The sequence below is a fragment of the Sebastes fasciatus genome, chromosome 13 (assembly GCF_043250625.1).
Source record: "Sebastes fasciatus isolate fSebFas1 chromosome 13, fSebFas1.pri, whole genome shotgun sequence".
In the NCBI taxonomy this organism is placed as follows: Eukaryota; Metazoa; Chordata; class Actinopteri; order Perciformes; family Sebastidae; genus Sebastes; species Sebastes fasciatus.
Window position 1 is genome coordinate 20,372,884 of NC_133807.1, and position 11,470 is coordinate 20,384,353.

General features: G+C 41.2%; 1 protein-coding gene across 1 annotated transcript; it reads left to right on the plus strand.

Annotated features, from left to right (window-relative positions):
* Positions 1-2,114: 2,114 nt before the first annotated feature.
* Positions 2,115-11,233, plus strand: mafk (v-maf avian musculoaponeurotic fibrosarcoma oncogene homolog K). Its single transcript, XM_074656059.1, has 3 exons — positions 2,115-2,265; positions 9,857-9,937; positions 10,026-11,233. Exons 2-3 carry the CDS (start codon positions 9,893-9,895, stop codon positions 10,458-10,460), a joined length of 480 nt encoding a protein of 159 aa, XP_074512160.1. The 5' UTR covers positions 2,115-2,265; positions 9,857-9,892; the 3' UTR covers positions 10,461-11,233.
* The last annotated feature ends 237 nt before the right edge of the window (positions 11,234-11,470 follow it).

Genomic DNA, 11,470 nt, shown 5'->3' on the forward strand with positions numbered 1-11,470 from the left:
AAGTCAGCACACTGACACACTAACAGCTGTTGTTGCGTGTTGGGCTTGAGTTTGTTATGATTTGAGCATATGTTTTTATGCTAAATGCAGTACCTGTGAGGGTTTCTGGACAATATTTGTCATTGTTTTGTGTTGTTAATTGATTTACAATAATAAATATGTACATACATTTGCATAAAGTAAGCATATTTGTCCACTCGTATGTTGATAATAGTATTAAATAGTTGACAAATCTCCCTCTAGGGTACATTTTGAACAGATAAAAAATGTGCGATTAATTTGCGATTAGCTCTGGAAAAGCATGCGACTAATTGTGATTAAATAATTTTAATCGGTTGACTGCCCTGAGCTAAACTGTTTGCCAAATGTGTTTTACATTTCTGCAAATTCCACTCAACATATGTCAAGGATGGACAACATTATTACTTAAAAGTGATTTACCAAACAGTATATCCTGCAAGAAACTTGTGAAGTATTTCACAGGATAATCTTAGTCTGAAAATGTGCTCCAAGTCATGTTGGTCCAGTCAGCAGAAAAAAACAAGTGAAAGTGCATTTTCCTCCTCTTTTTATATCCTTGTTTGAACTGTGCAGCCCACAGTGTTTATAGTGTAAACACACTGCATCTGTTTTTAACAGCCACTATAGAGTCTGAAGCAACCTCAGAAAGCCGAGGTCTTTTTAAACTATCGACTAGATGAACCCAGAAGAGTGCAGCAGCAGCAGCCCTTAAAAGGCTCCTGACTTAACATATTTACATCCAGTACTTAATTACCCAGAATAAACCTGTGACGTTAACTGGCAGCAGTGCAGTTAAAATAAGAGAAATCCTGTGACTGCTGGGCTACTACTGCCACATACTTTCCTCAGGAAAGGAATGCTGCTGTTGCTGCTGCTCCCAAAGTCAGACAGGGAGGGAGGAGGTCGCTGTTTTCTCTCAGTAATAATGCACATTTTTGAACAGCTTGTAGTGTAGATTTAAACCATAGAGGAGTGTGGGAGGGAGGTCAGCAGACTAGAGAGAGTTTATGAGCTTAATTGTGAAGTTTTTTCTTTGGCTGATATTAAGATTCAAGATTCAAGATGTTTATTGTCACGCCGGTTGTACAAGGTACAAACGTGTGAAATACTTTTTGCTGGGAAGCGCCATTAAAATAATAAGTTATATTACATTTACATTACATTTATATTACAATTATAAAGAAGAAATACTTTGTAGAAGGGCATATTAAAGGTCCCATATTGTAAACAAGTGAGATTTTCACGTTTTTTTTATTATAAAGCAGGCTTAAGTCCTATATAAATACTGTGAAAGTATCGAAACACTCAATCCACAGGGAAATTCACACAGCCCGTATTCAGAAACTCTGCATTTAAAACAAGCTGTCAGGATTTCTGTCCATTTGTGATGTCACAAATAAACAATATTTAGACCCTTGACACAATTTTAAACGTAAACATTCTAAATGTGTCCCAGTTTATTCCTGGTTGCAGTGTATGTGAATGACATCAGCTGACAGGAAGTACACATGGACCCAAGCTGTTGCCTAGCAATGCAATTCTATTGCAATTCCGTCAAAATGCGCTAAAACGGAGCGTTTCAGACAGAGGGTAAATACAGGCATATTCAGGCTGACAGTATGAGGAAAATAAAGTTGTTTTGAACATTACAGCATGTAAACATGTTCTAGTAGAAACACAAAAATACAAGTATGAACCTAAAAATGAGCATAATATGGGACCTTTAAGAATATATACAGGCATATTAAGAACATATATATATTAAGAACATATGCAGTATATACAGTATAAGATATATTTGTGTGAGAAGGTGTCGTATGAAGTATATAATATATAATATACATATATAATAGCAACATGAGCTGACTTTGTACAGATTAGTTTTGTAAAGTAAGCAAAATCATTCAGCCAGCAGCAGCAGACTATCTACCATCTATTTATGGCCTTCCACCAGCACCCCCCTCCACTTCCCAGACTGACGTCAGCACAAAGTTATTTTCATGAATGGAGGGGGCGGTCACGAGGAATCGGTGACGTGAGTGCTTGCGGAAGCAGAGCGTGGAATGTTGGTACATTGTTGTTGTTTTGTAGTTTAATTCAGTACGAGGATACACCGACTCCGTCTGCTGCTGCTGGACGCCTTAGACACAAACTGTGGCAACTTTACTGCGCAGCCTGGATTGGAAACCTACTCCGGACACTTTTTACGCATCACGCGTCCACAAGATATCCGCGTCCACAGAGGTGAGCTTGTGTTTTGTGAGCTTTTCTTTTTTTTTTTTTGTAAAAAAGATGTTTTGACATCACTTTTTGTAAAATTTGCTCTAAAAGTTGTCAGGTTAAGGTGACATATTGGCGCATGCAAGACAGGATTATGTTTTGGGTATACAGGCGCGCGTCATGTAGGATAAGTTTTTGATCCCTGGTTATGAAAGTTGACTTTGTAGATTCTTCCAGTTGCGTGGACACGTGTTGTGTTAAAGTAACATAACACAAAGACCAAAAAAAAGTGTTTAAGAGCTCGGAGTATAGTCGCGAGAAAGAAGTATAAAAAAAGTGTAAAAAAAATCATTTGGAATAACTGCTTATTTTGTTTCTATGTTTTTATTTTATTGGTTTTGAATTTCGAATTTTAGTAATTTTAATCAGCCTATTCATTTTTAAAAATTAATTGATTAATTGCAAGAAAGAAGTGGGGGAAACAGGGAAAAAGTGTAAAAAAAAATAATTTGGAATAACTGCTTATTTTGTTTCTACATTTAAATTTTTTTTTATTTCGAATTTTAGTAATTTATAATCAGCCTGATAATTAAAAAAAAAAGATTGATTAATTGCCTCAATGAGTTACATGTTATAGATATCTCCTTTTATAAAAAAAAAATATATATATAATAAATCTATAAGTCGATTTGTTCAACACATTTAATGAACAAATATTATATATACAAATAACAATTTTTTTTCCAAATTAGATTGTTAATGTTATAAAAACGCCCTTATATAGGCCATTTATTACTGAGCTCCACAGACAGACCCATTATGATGATGATATTGTAAGATTAAAAAAATAGTGAGTTTTGTTTTGTTTATTTATAGCCTACTTTCTGTCACTGGAATGAGCTTTTTTGGGGGGGAAATAGAAGTGAAATATGCTGTTCCGTTTTTAACTAAATCATATAAAACTTTCTCACATCCCCCTTTTAATTCTGCCACTCTGGCTGCTTTCAACGCGGGATTTAATTTAGGCTGCTATAATGCAAAATACCAGCCTACTTTTGACATTGGAAACAACACGTGGTCTGCATTTTAGACATGTGGGACAAAGGGCACGATGTGAAGTCAGACCACCAGGGCTGATTGGCCTACACACACACGCACACACACACACACACACACACACACACACACACACACAGTCACTAAACAGCAGGAGTGCATATTTCCACAAACAAACCACTCTGGAAGAAGAAAAGGCTTTAGATATCATGCATGATCTACATTAATCTTTATGACTTGGGTAATGATAAGGAAGCTGAAAGTGCAGTTGATTTTTTTTTGTTGGTAATTACCATATAATAACACAATTTACCTCAAAAATAATACTGCTTATTTTAAGTTATTTCTGCTTTTTTTATTAACTAACTTGGACTTGTGACCTTTTAAGACCATTGTGATTAATAAATGGAACATATTTGTCTTTGTTTCACTCAGATGTTCACAGATTTGTATCTGAGAGGCTTTTGTGATTCACTGTTGTTTCTGGTGGGTGCACACACAGTGTCTGCTGCTCTCAGACAGCCAGTGGGAGCGGATGCACTCCTCTTGTCATGAGGTTAACATGTGGTCCAATCACTAAAGTGATGATGTCTTCTTTGGATGGAGAAGTAACAGTTGCTGACTCACTTTACCACCGCTATAAGTCTGCGATAGTGACAAGGCACATAGGGAGAAATCCCCCTTAAATCACAGGATGTTGTGTCATTGTCATCAGATAGATAGGATTTCTCTTTTCTGCTGGTCAGGGGGTGATGGATGGAAGCGTAGTAGAATGCAAAACGTCTTTGCGGTGAGGTGTTGTGAAAGTGAAATAGCTGTGGTTTTGCGATGGTGTGACTCACAGGGAACACGTCCACCGTGATGTGTTTTGCTCCTCTTACTGGAAAAAAGATGTCAAGTTTTTTGGTTATTGACTTTGGACGCCTGGGATTTCATCCACAGCTTGAACACGCCAAACACAGTCAGTGTATACAGGCAATAACAGATGAATGTGTGAACAGGCCTGGGGTGTATCCATCCAAAGTGACTCCCTGACAGTTATATAGTGTCTGAGACGGCTCACTCTGCCACCCACGCTGATTTGCATTCTGCTTTTCTGTCGGAGTGACCGAACTCAACCTGCTGCTTTCACCTCATTATAGTCAGAGGTGTGGCAAGTGTCAACATTACTCATTTATTTAATTTGGTGGGATATGTGGTGTTATTGGGGATTCCTTGTTGCTTCTCACTGGGGCTGACTTGCTGATTCAATTGTTGATCTTTTTCCTTGCCAACTTCCCGATTCCACCGTGACTCAAATTGCATGTTGGCAGCAACACAAACAAATACTCCACAGAATTCAGATTGTATGCTTTGCTGTCACATCCTGTCTGTTCTCATGCAAGTGTCTCAGCTAGTTGTTTTGAAGGAGAAGCACGTTATTATTAACAGTATTTTTCAACTATAGAGCCTTTGTTTTTGGTATATCTTGTTGGAAAATCAGGCGTGATATTTTCCTATGATTCACACATTATTGGGTTCCAGGTAGTAAAAAGTGGGACATGTGCGTCCTTGTTTTTTCTCTCTCTTTTTTGCATTCTTGACATTTCTTTGAGTCCCAGCGTCCCTGGTTGGGAGAATATCTTTTGCTCAGACAAAGTTCTCCTCCCTTTCCGCACTGAATTTCTGGTGTTAATGCCAGCCATTTCCAAGGTTCTCTGTACTTTTCCTTCCTCTCCGTGAAACAACGGGATTTTCCAGGAAACGTCAGATCGGGAGGGTGTGATTCCCTGCCGCTGGTCGTCGCTTTTACCAGTAAACAGCATGACTCACGGCTTAGCTATGCTCTCTATTTCCTTCACACAATATCCCACCAAATGTGCTGCGCTGGAGAAAGAGCAGAGTGCCGCTGGAGAGAAATACCTCTCCACTGCCCTGAGAAAAATGCAAGAAAAGCAAAGAGCTTTCTCAGAGGAGCGTATCAGGCTGTCAAGGGCAGCAACACGTCTGCTTAACCTACTCCCAAATTAAAACAAAAAGAGAGGATAAACAAAGAGCCCAGACAAGCCAACTCTGCATTTATCACGGCAGCATGAGCGCACAAGTCTTTGATATGCTGTTTATTTTAGCAGGAGGCCGGGCCCCACAGTTACCTGCTGTCACTGAAGTGAAGCCTTGAACTTAACCAGATGCCTGACTTTAAAAACAGTATAAACAGTGAACAAATGCGACATAGGTTTATTAAACTGACTTTGTCTCAAATATACACTATTGCATGCTAGGTTTGCTCTTTAAGAGCTGTTTAACTCAGGCGGATTTGTGACACATGTAAAAATGAGTCTTTGCCTGCCTCTGTGTTTTTTTCGGCACTTTCAAAAATAGCCTTGGAAGGGTCAGTTCATCTTCAAAGCAATGTGAACACCCAAAGAACAAAGTGGCAGGTTTACCAGAAAATATTCTGCTTTCCACATCAAATAAGACGCATGCTTTACACACAACCATAACCATGAAATGTGTGTGTAGTGTTTATAAAGGACAGTTAGTTGAGCAGCTGCTCTCATGCAACATTTGACATTTTTGTAACACATTTGTAACAACATTGCCGCTGAGTAAATACTACATTTTTGCTTATTAGTCATCTTGAGGAATGAAACATTACTTTCTGTTTTATGAGAAAGTCAAATGAAAGATAGACCCTACAAAAGAAGCTAATGGACTCCTTACTTGCACACGTGTGCACACAGGCTGCCTTTGATTTGTTTGGGCAAGTGAAAGAAGTGAGACGCTTCTGAATTCCAGACATTTCGTGAATTTCGCAGCCGTTGTTTTACAAGTGGGATTGTCTGAACTCCACCCCCGTTTAGCTGAGTGCATCGCGGGACATTAGTCAGACCGAAATGTTCCGTCTTAAGCGAACATTTGCCTGCGTTGTGCATGTGAGGGTTTGCACATGTGTGTTCACTCAGGAATGTGGTTTTGTTCTTTACCCGCCATCTGCGGCTTTTCTTTGAGGTATTTTTCCCAGACTCCTTTTCTTACTCTTATGAAAAAACGTAATATGAGTTGTTTTCTTGACTGTAGTGCAAAGCCATGATTTGTCATCTGTCTGAGTGGTGAAACCGTAAAGACTGGATTTGGCTGTGTAGCATAATTGCTGTTTTTCCTCTGAGGAAACTTTGGCATCTTGAATCAGGAAAACATTGTCTCTCTGTGAGTTGCAAAAACATAAGCACATGCTTCAAGAATTTCAGGGAAACAACCTGGCCTCTTGGTTCAAGCTGGAGGCCCCTTGTATGAAGAGAGGGAGGCCCCACACCACTTTTCCATGATCTTTGCAAGGAATATACCCAGGGACCCCCTCTGATGCAATACTACTTAAATTAGGCTGTTCGGGCCAACTGGCTATGGAGGAACGTTGTTCAGTTCTTCATCTTTATTTGATGCTTCTGAAATCTTAATTATGCAATTCTTTCTTTGCAAAATGAATGAAGGACACCAGAGAGAGCAGCAGATGTTCCCTAAATGTGTAAACATGAGTCTATGTGGCTCTGGGTTGAGCTGGGTTGTATTTGTCATCTGTTTATTTATATTTGAAGTCAGGAAACGTATTTGAAGTTCACCTGCTTGTGACAAAAACACTAAACACATTCTGTAGACGGCAATGTTATTAAAAAGTGCACTTACAGCAGTCACCGTGACGTCACCCATTGGTTTGTGGACTGCCGTTTTGAAGCCTCGAGTTCTGCATTTTGGCCATCGCCATCTCGGTTTTTGTCCGTCGCCATCTCGGTATTTGGTGGATGGTGAAAGTGCTGACATAGATAACAGTGTTTACCTGAGGAGGAACCGGAGGGCGGGGGCTGTAACCGCTGTATAAGATCAGTGCAGGGTAGCGGCTGTGAGCTAGCCAGTTGGGCACACTCACATGCACGAACAAGCACTAAAAGGATGCACAGGCGGCCCAGCTAGGTCAATGTGTTGGAAAAATACAAACATGTGCACATTCAACAAAGCATGAGAAACTCGGTTTACAACACACACAAAGGGAGAGCAACTTCATTCTCTGCTCAGGTTACTCTTTATATAGTAATTATTTGCTGCTATATTAATGCTTTGCATATCAAATTTAGAACCTTTAACTTTCATGAACGAAAAACACACTGTGAAAGGGTTAAAGTTATAAGACGAAAACCCGGACTACTCCGAGAACGCCGTGGTAGCAACCAGTCAATCATAAGGTAGCCACGCCCTAAAGCATACCCTGCTTTATTGTCTATTTGACTCTAAATGGGACCATAATTTATCTTCTATACAATCAGACTTCTTTTTGCAACCAGAGGAGTCGCCCCCTGCTGGCTATTAGAAAGAATGCAAGTTTAAGGCACTTCAGCATTGCCTTCACTTTTCAGACCTGGAGTTGCCCACTGCGACTGCACTATACTTCTTGCAATCAGTAACTGTAGATCAACAAGCCCTGTATTAGCAATACATCCATATGATGTGAAAATGTGATAAACATCCCAAAAAAGAGCAGCCACACCCAGAGCATGTTCTCCCATGAAAGCTGCAGCTAACAGCACTGCAGAGAATATTTGCCCTCTTACTGAGGTATCACTTATCGCACACTCACTTAAATTGTTTAGTTGGCAGAAATTTGTGTCAGCACTGTGGGCTAAATATATCCGCCAGAGTTAAATAAGGGCATAGAGCAGCTCAGGAAAGCCCAGTGTAAGAGGATCCAAGCAGCGAGACACAGGCCTAAATCCATAGACTACATTGTCTCAAAGCAAAAATACATCAGTGACTATAAAGGAAAGAATTTCTCTGTGACACCCTATCTCCAGGAATGTTCCACATGCTGCCCTGTAAAGTTCAGCATAACTGTAAATGTTATGCTGATGTGATGGGGCTGTTTTAATGTGCCACGAGGAGGCAGAGTGGTGTCCCTGTAGACACATCAGATTAGGGGGAATGAACAATCTAGACTGGATTTAAGGGACGTAACAGGATAAAGACACATTGAGGATGTTTGTGCACAGGATGTCTTTTAAGTTATCAGCACAAGTGCTTCTTATTTGTACTATGAATAGGCTGTGGTTATGAATGAGGCTTGTTTACCCTTTTGATGACCATGTGACTCACACTCCCACGCCCATTCGCAGGGCGTTTCCATGGCAGCAGTCGAGCATGGAACAGTGCACTCGTAGTCAGGCCGGTCGGCAGGTCCTGAAATGGAGCCTTGGGGGGCGGGGGCGGGGGCGGGGGGGTGATGTGTGCCTCTCACAGGATCACAGCTCAGCGCTCTCGCCTTTTTTTGGCCATGGAAGCAGTCCGGAAAGCATGTGCTCTCGCCGTGATGAGTACAGAGAGGCTTTTCTAAAAACTGCCCAAAGAGCTTCAATGCAAAGTTGTGTGGAGAGAGGTTTCTGGTCTAGTGAACTACATTGTCAGGGCCCTCCTCCTCCAACAAGTAAACATAGGTGCTCTCCAGTGCTGGTGTTTTAATGGTGTCATGCTGCCCTCTGCCGGCATCTGTGGCTCTAACATGCAAACGTCAATATTGACACATGACGTAATGCTGGAATGTTGTTATGGTGTCTTTAAAGTGAAGTTGTGGGGAGGTGTGCCAAATGTAATGTCGTACTCAGCATCTGCAATATACAAAAATATGTGTTAGCAGCAGAAGTATTCAGATGTGTTACTTAAAGCTGCAGTTGGTAACTTTTGAGCAAATATGATAAATATCCTGACAGTATAGTGCATCATGCATCGTGTTGCTCTGTGTCCTCCCAGTGCTCCTAATGGTGTTTGCAAGACTTCACTGCGCTCGAAGGAAAACAACCAATCAGAGCCGAGCAGTCTCTAAGCAGCTGCCAATCACTGCTCGCGAAACTCTCAGAGCGGCGGTCAAACTGTCAAACTATAGACAGCGCTGATCAAATACGAGTCACGAGGAGTGATTGACAGCTGCGTTATAGAGACTCCTCGGCTATGATTGGTGGTTTTCCTTCGGGTATGTTGAAATCTTGCAAATTCCATTAAGAGCACAGGAGGAAGCAGGGGAACATGATTTTTTTTCACTGATAGTATTACATATTATGACTTATTATAACTGATGTATAAATATGTAAACAGCATTTTAATGTTGTGACTGGTCAAAAGGGAGATCATTTAAAATACATTATCAACTTTTGGTAGGTTCGTCTGTAGCAAAGCATCATATTTTAAAAACTGATCATATGTTTTGTCTGTAAAATATTAATCTGTAAAGCAGAGGTGTGGATTCAAGTCAGACTGGAGTCACAAATTTGATGACTTTAGACTCGACAAAATCAAAAAAGATTTGCAACCTGACTCGGACTTTAACACTAATGAGTCGTGACTTCACTTGGACTTGATAAATGTAGGGGATTGAAAAGTACAATAATGCTCTCTTAAATGTTGTGGAGTAGGTTTAAAGTAGTACACAATAAGTACAGAACTTGAATAGATGTACTTTTACTTTCCACTACTGATAGCCTAATATGTTGTGTTTCACTTTTAAGTTATATACTATTTATTTTTTCTTTTCACTTTTCAGTGTGTCTCTTCTGTGAGATTCTGGCCAGTTGTCTGCATGCAGGGAATGACGACTCATTTTAAGACGAGCAAAGCTTTAAGGGTAAGTGGGAGAAGTTTGAGACTTAATGAATTGTTAATATTCAGACATGGTGCTGTTTTATTCACCTATTGTTCATGTCCTGCTGCAGGTCAAGAAGGAGGGTGAGAATGCCCCGGCGGTCAGCGACGACGAGTTGGTGGCCATGTCCGTGCGGGAGCTCAACCAGCACCTGCGTGGGCTGACCAAGGATGACGTGGCGAAGCTGAAGCAGCGGCGACGGACCCTGAAGAACCGGGGCTACGCCGCCAGCTGCCGCATCAAACGTGTCACCCAGAAGGAAGAGCTGGAGAGACAAAAGATAGATCTGCAGCACGAGGTGGACAAGCTGGCCCGCGAGAACGCCAGCATGAAGATGGAGCTGGACGCCCTGCGAGCCAAGTATGAGGCCCTGCAGTGCTTCGCCCGGTCCGTGACCCGCGGGCCCCTCTCGCCGGGCAAGGTGGTCAACACCAGCGTCATCACCATCGTCAAGTCCGCCAAACACAACAACTCCAGCCCGACCCCGTTCTCGACTCTCTCCTAGTGGTGACAGGACTGGGCTTCTCCGTCTCCTGCCTGGTCCTTCCCGGTTGTGACCCAGCCTGAACCCACTCATCCTGCACTGAGAGGACGCTCAGTAGTTAGACTGAGGGATGGGATGTGGGTGGCAAGCTCTATGTGATGTTATGCTGCATTTACAATTCACTCTCTCTGTCCTTCTGTCTCTTTTACACAATCTACATTGTCTGTACACTGTGCAAACTCCCTCTTCCCCAACCCGACCCGAACCCCCCAGCACCGGCAGGGTACTGGGCCTCTGTGACCCTCCCTACATGACTGTTAGTAGAGATTTTTTACTTTTTACTCCAGTGTGAAAAAGTATCTGATGTGGCACCATTGGCCTGGGACTGCTCTGACGCTATTAAGCATAAAACTTGAGATTTAAGTACATATGTGACAGTAACGCCGAGGCCAAATCACATTTTTTCTTTACGTAAAAGTGTCTCAATGCTAAATTGAGCCTTTAAAGCTGTTGCCTTAAAATGATCTAAGTGATTAATATAATATAAATTATTATAGAAGACAAAGAGGATTCATCGTTCCAGCTTTGAGGTCAGCCGGACACTCTTTATAGCCACAGTAACCAGTGGTCTGCTCTCCAACCAGTTGCCTTTACGAGCCAGCCAAACACAACAACAGATGTTTTCACTGATTAGCTCCTCTTCTCTTTTTGAAGGTGCTAAGCAGTAAAATCACCTGTTGTAGTGTTTGGTTTGGAGTTAAAACCTGCCTACTCATGCGTTTGGAGAGCACTGCATTATGTTTGTTCAGCTAAATGCGCTATTGTTTATATTTCTGTCTTGGTTATGCAAAATGTTACTCGGTGGTCATGCCAAATAGTTAATTTAGTAAGTAGGGAAAGTAATACTAGAGAACAGCAGTCAGTACAATCCAGTAAAGGCTTCCATACATGTCGTCTAATTTAGGAGTTTTGAAGTAACATTTTTCATTTGTGATTGAAAAGTTTAAAACTCAATTATTAGGCCACAATTT